Raw genomic sequence first — 18,702 nt, 5'->3', positions numbered from 1 at the left:
TAGCCGCCTTCAACACACGTACCGCGTCGGAGATCTGGTGCTCATTACCAAGGACAAGAATCGCATCAGCAAGCTGGACCAGCCGGCAGAAGGCCCGTTCAAGATCCTACAAGTCAATACCAACGGCACCGTCCAGATCCAGCGCTCGGCGTATGTTGAAATTATCAACATTCGCCGCCTCGTCCCGTATCGTTCCGTTGGGGAAGCGAATGCCGTATCCCGAACGGCCATCGTCTAGAATGCTCGCTGCGTTCTAGAGCGCCGATCATAAGATTTGATGTTCTAGAAGAGCTAGGAGATGTAGTTGCTACAGCTAGGCTAAACACTAACGCTTAATTCACTCAGTCTCCTTTTTACTGCGTCAAGCATACGGCAGATCATGCAGGATTTTAGAGATGCCTCAGAGGAGAGCGGGTCAATTCAAGCTGCTGGTGGAAAATCTGTAAAAGGGTCGATAAGAGCGGTGAACACATCACAACAATCCAAAGCGCAACGCACACGCAGCGTGAGCCGACCGCATGTTTGTGAAACCAGAGCCAGTGGCACGTTTGATGAGATCACGGCGCAGCAACGCGCTACTTAAAACTCAGCACATAACATCGTTGCAAGAAAAAAAGTTATTGATGTTTTCATGTTTTATATTAAAATAACTAGTTTATCTAAATTAGCTTTATTTAAGAAAATATCTTGTTTGGGATTAAAGTAAAATCCGTCAAAAAAGTGTTTTTCTCAAAACCCGATATACCGTTTCTGAAACGGTAGCTGAAAACTCATGTGGCTCGTATGAAGATTGTCTGGAAAACCGGTACGCTCCCAGATACCGCGCGCTTTTTTCGTATAGAAAGGCTTGGAATCAAGATCGGATTCCATTCGTGGTTCTGCCGTCTCTAGAGCATCTACTGATATCACTCAAATATGGCAACCGAGGCCGAATTGACTGCGCAGATCGCAGCTGCTGGCGACAAGGTGCGTGACTTAAAGGCAGCAAAGGACGCCAGCAAGGCCGACGATATCAAGGAGGCCGTGACGCTGCTGCTAGCGCTCAAGACCCAGTTTAAGGAGGTAACGGGCAAGGACTTCGGCCCGCCGCCCAAGGCCAAGAAGGAGAAGAAGCCGCAGCCGGAGCAGCAGAAGTCCAAGGATCCCGCTAAAAATTCCAAGAAGGAGCTCAACAAGGAGCGCAAGAAAGCGCACAAGCATGCGCTTAAGGCCGGCGAGGTCGACAAATCTCCTGCCGTTGCGGCGGCCCACGCTGCCCCTGCTGCTGCTGCCCCAGTCGCAACTGCCGACGGTAAGAAGGCTCTGAAGAAGGCCGTGCACGCCGGCATTGAGCTACCCACCCCCTCGGCCGAGGACGACGGCGTCATCGTCTTCTCCAGCGCCGGCCAGTTGCCGCGCGCCAGTTACGTCGTGGCACAGCTCGTCAAGTACGCGTCAGGCTTCCGCAACTTCGGCCGCGACGCTGCCGCCTCGTCTGTGATCCCCACACTGACGCTGGCTGACAGCCGCATCGTGTCGGGCGACTTTGCCGTCGCGCGCTACTTGGCTCGCACCAAACCCGAGCTGGGACTGTACGGCGTGGCCGCGAAGGACGCCGCAGCCTCTGAAGCTGCTCTGCCACCCTCGCAGATCGACGCGTGGTTGGACTTTGCGCTGACTCGTCTCGGCTCCAACTTGGAGGACGACGGCGGTCTCCAGATCCTTAACCGCGTGCTCAAGACACAGACATTCATCGTGGGTCACGCTCTGTCGCTCGCGGACATCGGCGTGTGGTCGCTGGTGGCTCCGCTGCAAAAGAAACTGGACTTGTCGCCGTTCCCGAATGTGACGCGCTGGTTGGCGTATCTGGAGGCGCAGCAGACACTGTTCGCCAAGGTTGACGGCTCGCTGAAGGCTCTGAAGCCTATCAAGGCGCCTGCTCCCGTTGGAGCTGCCAAGAAGAAAGACTCAGGCAGCTGTCCACCTCTGAAGGACGCAGTGGACGGCCAAGTCGTGACGCGTTTCCCTCCTGAACCCTCTGGATACTTGCACATTGGCCACATCAAGGCTTGCATGCTCAACAATTACTACGCGCGTCACTACCACGGCAAGCTGATCCTCCGCTTCGACGACACTAACCCCAGCAAGGAGAAGGACGAGTTTGAGCAGAGTATTATTGCCGACTTAAAGCGTGTAGAGGTCGTCCCGGACGTCGTGACCTACACGTCCGACTACTTCGACAAGATCGCGGACTATGCCCGTCAGATGATCCGCGAGGGCCACGCGTACATGGACAACACGTCGCAGGAGCGTATGCGTGAGGAGCGTATGGAGGGAATCAACTCCAAGTGTCGCGATCAAACCGTGGACGAGAACCTGGCTCTGTTCGAGAAGATGCTGAAGAACGCCCCCGAAGCTCAGGGCTACTGTATGCGCGGCAAGATCGACATGCAGGCCAAGAATAAGACGATGCGTGACCCGGTTTTCTTCCGACTGAACCCGACGCCGCACCACCGCACAGGCTCCAAGTACCAGGCGTACCCGACGTACGATCTGGCGTGTCCTATTGTCGACTCGCTTGAAGGCGTGACCCACGCACTGCGCACGACCGAGTACAATGACCGTGACTTCCAGTATCAGTGGGTGCTGGACACGCTGCGTCTGCGGAAGGTGATCATCCAGGGCTTCGCGCGGATGAACTTTGTTTACTCGGTGCTCTCGAAGCGAAAGCTGCAGTGGTTCGTGGACAATGGACACGTGGAGAGCTGGAGAGACCCGCGGTTCCCCACGGTTCAAGGTGTGCTGCGTCGTGGTGTGCAGGTCGAGGCTCTGCGAGAGTTTATCTTGAGTCAGGGCGCTTCGCGTCGTATCACGGACATGGAGTGGGACAAGTTCTGGACGATCAACAAGCGCGTGTTGGACCCGATTGCTCCTCGTTACTTCGCGATCGCCCAGGAGTCGTCCGTGCCGCTCACACTGACGAATGTATCGGGCGAGGTGATTGGAATCCCAGTGGCTCGTCACCCGAAGGATCCGGCCATGGGCAACAAGATGGTGCGCTTCTGCAACAAGCTGCTGCTGGAGCGTGACGACGTCAACAACTTTGTGGAGGGCGAGGAAGTGACGCTCATGCGTCATGGCAACATCATCGTCAAGAAGATGAACAAGGATGCAGACGGCTCGATCACGAGTGTTGAGGCTGAGAACCACCCGAATGGAGACTTCAAGAAGACCAAGCTCAAGGTCACGTGGCTGGCGGATGTTGCTGACCTCGTGCCGTTGACGTTGGTGGAGTTCGACCACTTACTCAACAAGCCCAAGCTCGAGGAGGGTGACGACTTTCAGGACTTCCTCACGGAGACTACGCGTGCTGAGATGCACGCTGTGGGTGACCACGAACTGCGCAACATGAAGGAAGGACAAGTCGTGCAGCTGGAGCGTCGTGGCTACTTCCGTGTGGACGTACCGTACATCTCGGATGACAAGCCTATCGTCATGTTCATGGTGCCGGATGGGAAGGTCAAAGCCATGTCCGCGTTGTCTACCAAGCTGGCCCACCGGTAAGCACTTGCGTCATTAAGGAACACTACAGGTAGACGAGAGATCGTCTTAGAGGAAGGATAGCATTGATAGGAAGCAATGCAGTGCATTAGTCCACACAACGCGCTCTATTCGGTGACGTAATTGGGTGTATGGAAGTGTCGACATTTTGCCTTGGCGCCGTGAATGCAGCAAGTCTCACGCCATCTCTTTAGAGTCGATGTGCGGGAGATCTGTGGGCACACTGGTGACACTACCCGCAGGATATGCATGTCATCCCAGAAATGTACATGTACAATCGCCCCCGAATGTACTACAGTTCTACACATGAATCGGTGGATGTAGCTTCAGATTACGCAGATCTATGTACCGAGCTTCTCTTATCCCGTTACGTAGGTCAAGTAGGCGCGTGCCTTCGAGGCCCCAGACGCAGTCCGAGACCTTCCACGCGAGTCGCAGCACGCGTCGCCACCTCAGTCGCTGACTTCACACACACACAGAGAAACTCCCTCATGAGTGCGCATCTGCTGCTCCGGTACGACGGAAGACCTTCGCGTTTCTATTAAGTTCGGATGTGCGACTAGCTCAAACTAACGTTCTACCTGGTATTCTATCAGCTCCTGGTCAACTCGACGGCGGGCGTTAACGCCGCTATATGCGGCTCAAGGAGGCTCTTGTGATGTCCGACGCTGTGTATTGCAGCCGCTGGCAAGACGAGAGCTGCATTCCGTGCGTCGCCCCATTGCTAGGTCCTCATCCTCGCTGCTACCAGAGCTCCAGCTATACAGCATGACGCAACGATGGCACGGTCACGGCCACAGCCACGGAGTTTTCGAGGAAGAGGAAGAGACGGAAGAAGAGCGAGCGCTGAAGCTGAAACTGTCAGCGGAGGACGTGAAGGCTGCGGATCGCATCACGTGGGTCGGTGTATGGCTCAATGTGGTGCTCAGTGGGCTGAAAGGAGTCGCTGGGGTGGCGTTCCACTCGTCGGGGCTCTTAGCTGACGCTGCACACTCGATAAGTGACCTTGTGAGCGACTTTGTGACGCTCGTAGCGCTAAAATATTGCGCCAGACCGGCGGACACATCGCAGCCGTACGGGTATGGCAAGTATGAGACGATGGGGGCACTGTCGGTGTCACTATTGCTAGTTGGAGGATCGCTGGGCATCATGGTACACTCGTTGGACACTTTGCTAGTGCTGATGGAGCCTGCGACTGTCGTCTCAGCGTTGGACCCGAAGGAAGTGGTCGAGTTGGTGGAACATTTGGATCCTCAAGCCCTTGAAGCTGTGGAAACGCTAGCTAAGGCGACACACGGTCATGGACATGGCATGGTCATGCACCCCGCTGCATTGGGCATCGCAGCGTTGTCGGTAGCTGCGAAGGAGGCGTTGTTTCGTACTACAATGAACATCGGACGACGTGTGCACTCCAGTGTGCTGATTGCTAACGCCTGGCATCATCGAAGTGACGCCGTGACGAGTGTTGTGGCCATGGGTGGCATTGGACTGAGTCTCGCGGGTTTTCCGTTATTTGACCCACTCGCGGGTATTGCGGTGGGTGGAATCATCTTGAAAATGGGCGCAGAGATCGGCTGGGACTCCGTTAAGGAGCTGTGCGACACCAAGTTGCCCGATACGACCATCAAAAGTCTGGAGAAAGCTGCGGACAGTGTGGTCGGCACGAGTAACGGTGGAGTGCTGCAAGTTCGTCAATTGCGCTGTCGCAAGGTGGGGCGATATATCCACGTGGATCTCACTTTAGTGGTCGACGACGCATCTGGTGTGCACCACGCTGTCGAGTGGAAGCAGAAGGTGAAGAATGCCATTAAGCATCAGGTGCCGCGTGTAAAAGATATCGTCGTGGAAATCGCCACACCTGAGCAATTAGCTGCTAGTGCGGCTGCTGAAGCAAAGGAGGCCCACGACCATAACTACCTGTAAACAGCCCGCCTACGATGCCTCCGTTTTGTTAGACTACTACAGAAAATAAAATAAAAATGACGCAAAGCCATTTTCTCCGTTTTATTACTTTATTATGATGTCAGTAGTAGATATAATAAGACAATCGTATCGAGCTTTTGAAACATAATACTACGAAGGAGTACTACTACTGTAGTACTACCACGTAGTACTATAGAATAAGTAGTAGTTTGAATGCATTTTGTAGTATCACTCGCTCTACTACACTCTAAGCAGTAACTGGCATAATTTACAAAATACTTGCTACGTTGATTTGGAAATGGTGAACTTCTCCGGCCCGTTTCTAAATGATGATTGGGTTTTTTATTGATCGCACATAACTGAATAATCTATTTCTATTGGATAAAAATGGACTTCGGTTTTGCATGGCTGCGGGCAACTAAAATTATGGTTGGTCTAGAGTAATGTCAACCCCGCATTTTGGGTTTTAACACGATGTCCAGAGCTCCCGGGAAACAAGACATTGCGTCTGAAACTCGCCTCAATGCGGTTGTTTTCCTTGCTGAACGAAGCGTCCACGGTAAACTGCTCCGTGGAGCAGTTTGTGCAGCTATGGAGGCTTTTGATATGTGTCGCAACAGCGTCAAGAAGATCTGGAAGTCGCACCAAAAGGTTGGCTTTATGTAGCGGGGTACGTAGCCCTAAGTGTACCCTGGCTACATGAAGTGAGACACTTCACACTTCAGGTGTATGACACGTCATACTCCGGGATATTTGGTACAGGGTACCAAGGTCGTTCAAAGCCATCCATTGGTCAAACGACATTGCATTTCTATAGGTAACTTTAGTTTGTATTAAACCCAAACTTAACCTACCTATAAATATACTCAGTTTACAATCTACCGTATTTAGGTCACTTCGCTCTCTTTAAATAAAGAGGGGACCTGTGAGCTGCCGTTCACTGAGAGTTTGTATACTCTCGGAAGATAACTACTCTAGCGCAAGGTGCTGTGTGACCCCGTCAAACTTGGTAGCACTCGTAGTCAATCCACGCCACCGCGGGTAGACTGCCTGAACCTCTCCGAAGTTCGTTGCCATGAATAGGAACGACTTCTCCCATATGAACGACTCTCAGTTCGAGTCGGTTCGGAAGATGGCGGGCATCTTCGAGATGGAGGCCCTGCAGAGCCTGGTGGTGTCATCACCGGCTGAGCAGCTTGAGCGCGTCAATGCATTCGACGCGTACGAGCAGGGCCTCATCGCGCATGTGCGGAAGAACCTGCAGGCTTCGGCGGCGGAAGCAAATCCGCCTCACCCGAAGCCAATACGGCTGAAGGTTAAGCCGTATGAAGGGAAGGAAGACGAGAGCCTTCACTTCTGGGTCCGAGAAGTAGAGCTCGCGATGGACGCGGCTCTGATCTCGACCGAGCAACTGCGTGTTGCTTTTGCACTTTCCAACCTTAGCGGTCGTGCTAAGAGTTGGGTGTACACACGGGAGGCAACATCCCCAGGATGTTTCACATCCTGGGCTCAGCTGTGTGAGCAGCTCCGAGCCGCGTTCCTCCCAGCGAACTACGAGTACCGCCAGCGTTCGCGTTTTATCTCGTGCAAACAAGGGAGGCGTGAGCCGCACGAGTTACGTGCAAGAGATACTAGAGATCACGGCGTCCCCTAAGTGGGAACCCCACTCAACGAACACGTCAAGAATGACTTGTGTACATAGACGGGCCTTCGAGTGAGCCACGCAGGACTCAGGCTATTTCGGGGGTGCAGTCGAACACCCTTGAAGAGGCGATATAAGTGGCTCTTCAGGAAGAGTACAGCCATTGCCAGGCGCGTACGCCGGCCTCAGCATGGCCTGGGAGTTCCATGTCGACTCCTGGTCGAACGAGCCCTAATGGACCAGTTCCAATGGAACTCGGGTCCGCCGAACGGCGTGACATCCGCTGCTTCGGATGGGGGAAGATGGGCCACTTCAAGCGCAACTGTCCTGCGGAAAGACTAAGGGTACAACAGTCAAGCTCGACTCCTATGCGAGTTTCTGGATGGGTGACTCCGCAGACGATCCTTCCCCAAGCCCGTCCTCAAGGGTCGCTGGTAGAAGCCAGGATCCCGGGGACAGGGGACGCTGGGAACCAGTAGGGGCGGGGCGCCCTACTGGGGAAGAACTAAGTCTTCGTGATGGGTGCGCGGGTGGCGCGTACCACGGGGACTTAGCCCCTGAGAGTCTTCGCACTCTCGAATCGGCGAAGAGAAGCGGCGGGTTGCTCGTAGTACACGGATGTGTACGGGGATGCGATCATCCCTTTAGAATCTTGATCGATTCTGGGGCGTCGAAGAATTTCGCACGCCGCCAGACGGCTGCTCACAACAGCAACAAGTTGTCCGATGCTTTGAGAGAAAGCAAGGACAACGGGACGGTGTCAGTGCGACTGGCCGACGGGAAGGTCGTCACTGTCCCCAACGTCCAAGTGGATCTGGCCGTCAATCTGACAGCCTCGAACAGTTCACTGTTCTCGATATGGATCCTTATGATATGATCCTGGGCATGCCCTGGCTTGAGAAGCACGAGCCCTGGATCGACTGGCGAGGCAAGGCAATCGGTGCCAGCCGCCCTGCGCAGTCCGACAGAGCATTGGTGAGTCATGTTCCCACCTCTGTCAGGACCCGGGGCGCCCGCAAGGGCTGTCAGGGTACCAAAGCATTCGGCAGATGCTTGGGAGTCTTCGACGTATATGACGACTCCGAGGATGTTTTGACGGTGGCAGCGCCCAGAAGAGGCGCTGGCCAAGTGGGGTAACTTAGGTCCACAGGCGGGTAACTCTAGTTCCGCAGACAGCTGCAGCTGTCACGAACACTGAAGACAGCGTGCTCAGAGTGGGTAACAGAGTTCCAGTCACGGTCGCCCAGACCTTAACTCAAGAGGAAGGCGTTGAACACGCTTCCTGTGTGGGTACCATAGTGCCACACGAGGCCACGAGTGCCTCGGATGTCGTAGCGACGACATCCCTAGACGTGGGCAGCAAAGCTCCCCGTCACAGCCGCCGTCGTCAACGACGCCGCCGCCGCCTCAAGTCGGATCCGAACTTCGTTCCGATCGACGTCGCTTCAAGCGATTCGAAGTCCAGGGCCCGGGCTCCTCCGACAAGGCCGGTGGAAGAGTGTTATCACATCTTCGATGGCGAGACCGGTTTACCCGTCAAGGCATCTGGTGTCCACTTGGAACCGTTGCCAGAGGTTGCAGAGATACTGCACCTCGAGGAAATGACGGCTGAGTCTTTCCTGACCAACCTCAAGGCTGTAGAGATTGCTGAGATGGTACTCATGAGACCTGAGACCACTCAGGAGGAGCTGAACTCCTCCTCTGTCTTGGACGACAACGTCCTGGAAGACATGAACAAGCAGTGTCAGGCGCGCTTGGGTTCTGAGATTCTCAAGAACCCCAAGGATCCGGTGTATCCTTTGGTGACGGAGTATGCGGACGTGGTGAACAAACACCCACCGACCCAACTCCCACCGGATCGAGGCGTACGGCACGAGATTGATCTCGTGCCCGGCACAAAGTATTGTGTCACGAGGCAATGGCCTCTCCCGCGCGAGCAGTGCGAGGTCATTGATGCCTTCTTCGCCGCGAAAGCGAAGGCAGGCATGGTGCGGGAGTCGAAATCCCCGCACTCGACGCCGAATTTCTGCGTTCGTAAGTCGAACGGAAAGTGGCGTCTGGTTCACGCTTATAACAAGCTGAACAACGCAACGGTGCCGGCCCAAACACCAATCCCACGAAAGGATGTGTTGTTGAACAACATGGCCGGGAGCGTACTGTACCGTGCGCTGGATTTGGTAGACGGATACTACCAAATCCTGATGAGAGAGAGCGACATCCCGCTCACCGCGGTAAGCACTTCAAGCGGCATGCTTTGGGAGTGGCTCGTCATGCCGCAGGGCTTGTCTAACGCCCCGGCGACGTTCAATCGCCTAATGACGCAATTGTTCCGCCCTTTGCGTACCTTTGTACAGACGTACTTCGACGACATATTCGTCCATAGCCGTGCCGAGGGAGGCAAGACGGCCATGGAGGTGCATCTAGGACACCTCCGTCGAGTGTTGGACGTAATGCGAGCGAACAAGCTCTACGCCAACATCAACAAGTGCGTATTCGCGTCACCAGAGATTAAAGCTCTCGGTTGCTTCGTAAGCAACGTGGGCGTTCGGGCTGGCCCAGACAAGGTCAAGGCCATAGCAGCATGGCCGACGCCCCGATCCCAGAAGGATCTTCGAAAGTGGTTGGGCTTGGCCAACTACCTTCACAAGTACAGCGCAGGGTACGCGGGCTTCGCTAAGCCCTTGTCGAGCCTCCTTTAGAAGGACGTCGACTGGCGCTGGGAACAAGAGCACCAGGATGCTTTTGACAGCATCAAAGCCAGTCTCCAAGAGGCCCCTGTCCTGGCCCTGCCGGACGAGACGAAGCCGTTTAGCGTCGTCTGCGATGCCTCCGATTACGCCATCGGATGTGCATTGCTGCAGGCCGACACGGCTGGACACGAACGAGTCATCTCGTTCCAGTCCAGGCAGCTCAAAGCCGCCGAGCGGAACTACCCTGTTCACGACAAGGAGCTCCTGGCAATGAAATATGCCCTTGTGAAGTTTCGTGTTCACCTTCTGGGCTCTAGGCCCTTTGTGATCTACACAGACCAAGCGTCCTTGAGGACGGCGACTAACTCGCCTCACCTCTCCCAAAGGATGGCGAGGTGGCTGTCCTTCTTCGCGGAATACAACTTCCGCGTCGAATACAAGCCAGGCAAGCTTAACGTGCTTGCGGACGCCCTCTCTCGGTGTCCAGACTACGAGTAGGCCCACATCACGCGGGTGACAACGGATCTATATGATCGGATACGCATGGCGTATCGGGACAATGAGGCTGTCGCGCCTATCGTCAAGTTCCTTATGGCCGGAACGAGCGCGAAGTCCGACTGGCTCTCGTCGCGACAGCACTCACGGCTCCACCGATATGAGTTGAAGGAGGGCCTCCTCTATTACCGGGTGGAGCCGACTGATCCTCCACGGGTGGTCGTACCCAACGACAAGGATCTGGAGTTCGACATCCTCGCGGAGGCGCATGACGCGCCCTCCAGCGGCCACTTGGGACGCGAGAAGACCTTTCTGTCGGTTTCTCAGGCCTTCTGGTGGACCCACATGTACAAATGGGTCGCCCGATATGTGAAGACATGTGAAACATGTCAGCGGGTCAAACCCGCAGGGCACTCTTCGGCTCCACTACAGAGCCTGCCCGTACCGGCTGCTTGACTCCATCTTTGGGCTTCCCGCCGACGGACACGACAACACCAAAATTTTGGTGTTCGTGTGTCGGCTGAGCAAGATGGTACATCTTGCTCCAGTTCCCGTCACTGTTACGGGCGAATAAACCGCAAGGTTGTTCGTCGATGGCGTGTTCCGCTATCACGATCTCCCGGAGACGATTGTCTCGGACCGAGACCCGCGGTTCACTGCTGCGTTTTGGAAAACGCTGTTCCCTCTACTGGGAACTCGTCTGCAGATGTCCACTGCGGACCATCCGCAGACAGACGGCCAAACAGATCGCGTCAATCGAGTGCTCGAGACACTCTGCGCAGTGTGTGCGCGGCAGCACCACGTGCGTGGTCGACGCAGCTTCCAGTTGTTGAGTTTGCGCTCAACAACGCGGTGCACGCGTCCACGGGGCTCACGCCGTTCTACTTGAACGGCTTCCGCCACCCCAGAGTGCCTCTCACTCTTCGAGGAGACACTGACTCCTCTATTCTAAGTGGGGGAGAGGCTCGGAAAGCCCTTTCCTCCCAGGTCTCGGATGTGAGACCAGTTTCGCTGCGGAAACAGGTGGAATCCTTTATGGATACCAAGCTGAACATTGTCAGCAGGGTCCGCGATGCCATGGCAGCGGCCCAAGATAAACAAAAGGAGTACTCAGACAAACAAGGAAGAGGAAACTTAAGTATATTTGAGGTTGGGGACTTAGTGTTACTAGACACGAGGAACCTACCTCTAGACACTGTTAGCTCTGTCGGCAGCAACAAGCTGAAGCACCGCTTCATCGGACCTTTTGCAGTCCTGGCCAGACATGGTGCGTCGTACACCATCGACCTTCCAAAGTCAATGACGACGCACCCGACGTTCTATGTCGGACGTCTTAAGCGGTACTTTGACCCGCAGGGGGTTGCTGACTCGCAGTCCCCCCTTGACCCAGCTCCTCGAAGCGAGGGCCGGTCACAGTCGTCGACGAGGGCGTCGGAGCAGGCACCCAAGCCTCGGTCGGGACGGCAAGGCTGCGGTCAAGACCGTACGCCGGAGGGGCTCCATACGAACGGACCCCGGCGCCATACGTCGAGTACGCCGAGTACGCCGGGTACGCACCATACGCGTACGTCTGGGAGTGTGCCGCAGGCGGTTCCGGACGTGGCAACAAAGCCTCGATCTGTCGAATCATTCGAAAGGCCTCGTCCAGATCGGACGAAGAGGCCCGGCGATCCACCCGCAGGTGCAGGGCTCGCGACCTCTCGCTTCACCAGGTCCAGGCGACCCGCAAGACGAGCGAGCTCGCCCTGATTTCCGGCCTGGGCGGCAGCATTACCGCCAGTCCCAAGGCCAAGTGCAATCTCAAGCACGAGGACACGTTGACGGAGGCGATCAACCTCAGGGTCCTGTGTCGGACCCGCAGTCGGAGCACTCGGACGAGAGCGGCTCTCGGGAGGCGCCGAGTACTCGTACTCGTACGAGGGCATCTCCTCCCCTGCTTGACCGGAATGGGGAAGTCCACTTCCACGTGGAGCGGATCCTCCAGGAGCAACGGCGTCGCGGTAAGCGACAGCTCCTCGTGAAGTGTAGGGGCTATGCCCACTCCAAGAACTCGTGGGAGCCGATTGAACGGCTCCTGATTGACTGCCCGAAGGCTGTCGCAATCTGGGAACAGAAGCGGCGGCAGCTTCATAAGTAGTCCGGGGCTTCTTGCCCGAACGGGGTACGGACGATGAATACATTCCGTACCCGCGCTCATCGTGAGCGCTAGAAGCCGCGCACTTTAGGATGTCCCTTGGCAGCATGCGCTTGCTGATCAAGTGGGCAAACCTCACACGAAGATCACGCTGGTCCAGGATGCGGGACAGCAGCTGATCTTCACGGAGTTCCCGTAACTCCGTGGGTGAGTACTTAAGAGTCTCCACCCATGCCCAGAACATGTCCTCACAAGAACTCCACGTGGGACAGATCTCGGGCATAACCCAGGGGTACCCCCAAAGAGGATAGAGACCACCTCGGGTCTCGGGCTTCTTACGACAAGTCGTGAAGTCCTTAAGGAGAATGCGGTGTGGCGCGAGAAGCACACACCGAGCAGCCTCCAAGTTGTCGACGAACAACTGTTCGTTCTGAACAAGGGCTCGTTCATAGATGCCCCTAGAAGTGTGGCCGCCCACAAGGCCACGAGGAGCAACGAGAAGCTCTAGGAAGAGGTCAGCCCCAGAGCTCTCCTCGGGAGGCCAATACCCTCTTGAGTTGATGGCAGCTCCCTGGCTGACGGGTGCCACCACCGAACCCCCACGCACACGCTGGGCAGCTTGGAACTCTTCCTGCTGCTGGTCGAGGTCATTCGAGACCTCCCGTAGCTCACCGATAGCACCCTCCTCTTCCTCTTCCTCTTCTTCCTCCTTCTCCTCCTCTTCATCCGAGGAGTCGAAGATACTCTGATAGGAACGACGAGTCTCCTTCTCCTCGCGGAGTGGAGACTTAGAGGCTGTACGCTTCTTTGAGGGCTTGGCGCCTTCGGCTTTAGAGACCTTAGCACGCGCAAGACCCTCGGCAAGCGAGAGACGTTTGCGAGGATTCTCTTCCTCATCGCCACCGGCTTTGGGAGCGCCCTTAGTCTTGACGGCCGGACTCTCAGAGCGCACAGAGGTCCTGGGACTGTGATCACCTTGATCACTAGCGAGCGACTGCACGCTGTCATCTTTGTGCTCACTGGGCACTGGGCTGTGCCCTCCCACAGAGCCCGCAGGAGCATCGTGAGTGCTCTCGGACTCGGCATCGTCCTCACTGCCCGAGTTGAACTCACGTTCCACGAACCGAGGGATCGGACGATTGTCCGAAGATGAGGGCGACGGGCTGCGGCGCTTGCTTGCGCGCTTGTCCACAGCCGCGTCACCCGAGGAACCGATCGCCTCGAAGGCCACCTGAGTAGCCTCCTTGAGTGCAGAGCCTTTGCCGTGAGGCTTAGTGCTCTTGGCTTGCGCCTTACCGGCAGCAGCCTTGGAGCGTGTCTTAGCACCGCTCTTTGCAGTGCCACGAGGCATGGTAACGGTCGAATTGGAGACCTAGACGAAGAGCGCACAGGTTGCTGCTCAAGGCTCTAGCTGTGAAGTGAGCCTCCGCCGTGCTCGCGCGGCCAAGTCGATGGTTTACCACTTTGAGAATGAGAGTTTGTGACGAACACCTCTTTATTCTGATTGGTCGGTAAACCGAACCTAAGTGGGGGAGGCTGTAACGGGGTACGTAGCCCTAAGTGTACCCTGGTTACATGAAGTGTGACACTTCACACTTCAGGTGTATGACACGTCATACTCCGGGATATTTGGTACAGGGTACCAAGGTCGTTCAAAGCCAACCATTGGTCAAACGACTTGCATTTCTATAGCTAACTTATAGTTTGTATTAAACCCAAACTTAACCTACCTATAAATATACTCAGTTTACAATCTACCTTATTTAGGTCACTTCGCTCTCTTTAAATAAAGAGGGGACCTGTGAGCTGCCGTTCACTGAGAGTTTGTATACTCTCGGAAGATAACTTCCTCTAGCGCAAGGTGCTGTGTGACCCCGTCACACTTTATGTCCGCCCAGAAGCGAGTGCAACCTAAGCGCGGAAGGCGCCTGTCCGTGCAAGAAGTTATGGAGCTCGTCCAAGGGGTGCCGCTTTGCCAGAGGCAAACCCAGCGAGCACTGGCGGCTGCATCTGGTATACCACGCTCTACGCTACAGCGGTATCTTGCTGATGGGACTCTACGCCGCGCATCTTCTCGTGTTAAACCTACTCTGACTGATGCTCACAAGACAAAACGACTACAATGGGTTTTATCGCATGTCGAGATGGCACTAGGTACTGTAACATCTCAAAAAGTATTATTACTCAACCTTTTAATTGTTATAGCTATTGATTATCTTGTTCATATTGTTTTAACTCAGGTGCTCGGATTTACCGCATGCATCACATGTAGAATACTGTGCATGTAGATGAAAAGTGGTTTAAACCTCTACAAAAGGGCCACAAGATATTACCTGACAGCCGATGAGCAGCTGCCTTATCGATCCTGTGCAAACAAGAAATACATAGGTAAAATCATGTTCTTAGCTGCTGTCGCGCGTCCTCGCTACGACTTTCACAAGAAACAGTACTTTGATGGTAACATTGGCATTTGGCCTATTGCTAAAAAGGTCGAGGCGGTTCGTAGCTCCGTTAATCGTCCAAAAGGTATGCTACTTACGAAGAGTGTGTCTATGACAAGAGCTCTTTACCGCGAACTACTTGTCGAAAAAGTATTTCCAGCAATTCGATCCAAGCTGCCACTTTTTTTTATTTTTGCAACTCAATTATTATTTTTGTTTTTAGCTCGCAGAGGCTCGACAGTGGTCGTCCAACAGGACAATGCAGGGCCTCACGTTTTAGAAGATGATGATCAACTCGAACACGCTGGGATGATTGATGGCTAGTAGATAAAGATGCGCTGTCAGCCGCCTCGGTCACCCGACCTAAATGTACTTGATTTGGGATACTTCTCGTCTATTCAAGCTCTACAGTATTAAAAAGCTGCCTATGACTCTGACAGCCATATTACGGCGGTTGAAGAAGCTTTCGACGAGCTCAGATGGCAAACACTTGACAAGTGTTTTATCACTTTGCAGAAAGTGATGGAGTCTATAATGGTTAGTGGTGGGGGTAACGACTTCAAGCTTCCGCGCGTTAGAGAACATATTGGACGTAATGCCTGAATGCCAATGTCGGTTGTAGTCGACACCGATGCGTTACGAAAGGATACAGTCAGCTGTATGCCTAAATTCAAGGTTAATTGAAGCTTTTATTGCTCATTATAATTTTTTAGCTGTCACTGGTTGGTCAATATAAATAGTTGGCTTACACAAATGCTCTCGACTTTCCGAATAAGCCTCGCCCCAAACACATCTAATTCGCGGTGCTTCTAGTAAGTCCCTGCGTCTGAAACGGCGTCCAACTGTTGTTAATTGCCCAGTTTAGCCGCTCTTAAAGTACGGTGTAATATCGCTAAATTTTGACTGAATTGCGACAAAAAAACTAATGCCTTTCTGAACGCGGCGGTTTCGATCGCAGTGTGCACGCGCATATTTACCATTCTTACAACCTAAGAAATATGTTCCTGTGCGCCGTACTCCGGGCTATGACGTGGTGTGCCCTGCGTCTACCAACTAGCTCTTTTTGTTTAGAAGATTTTGTTTAAAACTGAAATCGTCGTTTTGAAGTGGGCCGGACAAGTACAGAATACAAATCAAGTTGGCAAATTTCTCAAAAGCAGGTGAGCTACTGATTTTTTTTCAAACCAATTCCGTGCAAGAAGGTGCCCTTCGGCCGGTCGGTCGGGCAAGGCCTTAAGCGCGCGCGAAATGTGGGGCTCTGCGCAGTTTTGGCGCGAAACATGGAGTGAGTGGCTGAAGATATCGATGATTGCGGATGGCCATTTTAATTTCTCCCATTTTTCTAAAGTGAATTTCTATGTGGGGCTCCCCAGGTGTGCCAGCCGGTGCGCGATAGAGAGCCGCTAATACGAGGATCATGGAGTCGCTGCATTCTGCTTCATCTTGGAGGACGCACAACAGGAGAATCTCGTCCGCAGCCATATTCAGCGTGCGTGGGTGTGAGGCATTGATCTAAACGTTCGATCCAACACAGTATGCTGTTTATTAATGATTTTTTGGGGATGGGAAAGCGCGAAATAAAGTTGTGGACTCCCATTCACACACCTCAGTGGATCTGTGGGAGTGGCAAAGCTTTCAAAAACTCTCTATTGCGTAATTTCTCAGCTGTACGTGAATAAATCTTCGCGATCCGTGATTAGCAGAACTTACAAACTTACGCTCAAAGCCCCCCCCCAGGCCCCCCGCCCCAGTACCCGTACTTGCATCATGGCCAGCACGCAGTTTAGCACCATGCCCAACTCGGGTTCACCTCCTCCTCCAATCAATCATAGTCCAGCTCCCCGGACCCTTCACCGTACACGTAGGTGCTTACCCGTGTGACCTTCAGCTTTGACGACGTGATGAGGACCCACTGCGGACGCGCTTCCGCGCAATTTTTGAAATGGGAGGCTCCGAATGATCGTATTTAAAACAAATCGAACTTAAAAGAACAGATACGTGCCTAAGACGGAGGCGTTTTTTTTTAATTTAGTATCGCAGGTAATTATGAATTTGGGTAACGCAGCCATAGAGTCCTTAAATCGACCATAAATGTGTCAATTTATGGTTGCGGTAATCACTCCGCGCCACTGGTGTGACTTCAGTGTTTTGGGATCGATTGCACAGGATAAACTTGGGTCTGTATTGCCTCCAAGCCACTACGACGCGAAACACAAAAGCACATTTTTCCTAAGCAGGTGGGTAGAACCGCCCATGCCATATCACGCCAAAAGACGCATTAGATCTCCATTTTGGTTCCGTCCACGAGAGTGATGCATTGAGGGTTAAAGGACAAAAATCGCGAGGATCCTTCACGCGTGGCACCACCCCACCGATGCCAGCAATAGTATTGAAGACAAACGACGCGAGCAGGAGCTGCTGTAGGTCTTTACCAACTTACATTTTAGCCTTTGACACTCCACGAGTTGCCGGCGGTGTCCCCGGCAAGCCTCTTGCCGCTTCTTTAAACCGGCCGTGCCCATGATGCACAGGCAGCCGTGTAATGTGACCACATGCTTATAGCACGCGGCAGATCTCCATCAACATACGTCTTGTTACGCTGTCTAATCATATTGGCTGTGGTAGCTAATGCATCGGGCAATACATTTCGCATCCATTTCGGAACCACGACCAAGACTCGCTAAGTTTCCGTCTTCTGCTTCTTGTCGAGCATTCCATTTGTTGACAGCAAGTACCGGTAAACGGGCAACGCGCACGCAATACTGTATAATTAATCCTGTTTGGGATGTACTATTTTAGCATTTCGTCGCGTCCTATTTCAGCAAAGTAGCATATCAGCTTAGCTTTGGTTCTGGATTTGCAGATTTTTAGCCAGGCATGCCACAATCGACTTAGCAGTATGGCTCGGTAGGCAGGTAGAGAAGAAGAAGATAGAAGAAGAAGTTACTTGTAGGCGTCAAAAGACGAAGTGGGCACTTTATTAGTCTTAGGAAGCCACTAGTAGCTGCACACTAGTCGTTAGTATAGTATAAGCCAGCTATAACGGCTTAAGCAGGACCTCCTAAATCTCATTATTATATCTTAGAAAGATTCTTTTAAGGTAATCATACTGTTTAGAGGCTACTTCAACAACCTCCCTGCCTCTGAATATGTTTTATCAAACTGACAATTATACGTTATAACAGAGGTAACACTTTCTTAAATGAAATTTCCTCAGTCCTTGAAACGCCGCCAAAAAAATCACTTAGGCAAGCCGATCCGACTTTGCCCTGCCGTTTTCTGCTAGGGAAGAAGGACGATAAGCGACACGCCTGGTAGGAACTCAAGGATGGAGCCCAACGTGCCGTCTGAACCTGCCGCTGCTACGAAGCAGACTCCCTCGCGCATGAAGAAGAGAAAGAAGAAAAACACAACAGCAAAGCGACTGCGCGCTCGAAAGATGGCACGAGCGGTTGCTCGAGCTGCTGCCACGCACACGGCGACGGTCGCATCGTGCACTACAACTTCTCAGGCCGTTCCAGGGGCTGAAGCAGTCCCTGAGACTGAGCGACCAGCTTCTAAAGCTGTGCCAGAAGATTTAATCGCTATGTTAGCATCGGCAGAGGCTGTATCGGTGGACACCGAGCCCTTTTCAGCTGCAAAGAGCGCTTCTTTGAGGGAGAAGAAGAAGCGGGCACCACGGACAGCACTGCAGCTTGCGCCAGTTCTCAACGCCACGCTGGAGGAGGAGGATACTTCTCGAGCACAAGTGGCCAACCCTGAAGCATGTGTCACTAAAATGGGGGGAATATAATGATTTTTCCATTTGTTACACTGAGACCACAAAATCGACAAATT

General features: G+C 53.6%; 2 protein-coding genes across 2 annotated transcripts; both read left to right on the top strand.

Moving 5' to 3' along the window:
* Positions 1-915: 915 nt before the first annotated feature.
* PITG_14456 (glutamyl-tRNA synthetase, putative) lies at positions 916-4,003 on the top strand (the record flags this gene model as incomplete). The annotated part of the gene is made up of 2 exons (XM_002898872.1): positions 916-3,539; positions 3,916-4,003. The coding sequence occupies 2 exons, from the start codon at positions 916-918 to the stop codon at positions 4,001-4,003; spliced, it is 2,712 nt and encodes a 903-aa protein (XP_002898918.1).
* Positions 4,004-4,308: 305 nt separating this feature from the next.
* On the top strand, positions 4,309-5,463 carry PITG_14455 (Cation Diffusion Facilitator (CDF) Family; the record flags this gene model as incomplete). The annotated part of the gene is made up of 1 exon (XM_002898871.1): positions 4,309-5,463. One exon carries the CDS (start codon positions 4,309-4,311, stop codon positions 5,461-5,463), a length of 1,155 nt encoding a protein of 384 aa, XP_002898917.1.
* Between the last annotated feature and the right edge of the window lie 13,239 nt (positions 5,464-18,702).

This window comes from Phytophthora infestans, genomic scaffold (assembly GCF_000142945.1).
Source record: "Phytophthora infestans T30-4 supercont1.34 genomic scaffold, whole genome shotgun sequence".
NCBI lineage: Eukaryota > Oomycota > Peronosporomycetes > Peronosporales > Peronosporaceae > Phytophthora > Phytophthora infestans.
This window is presented reverse-complemented; position numbering and strand designations above follow the sequence as displayed.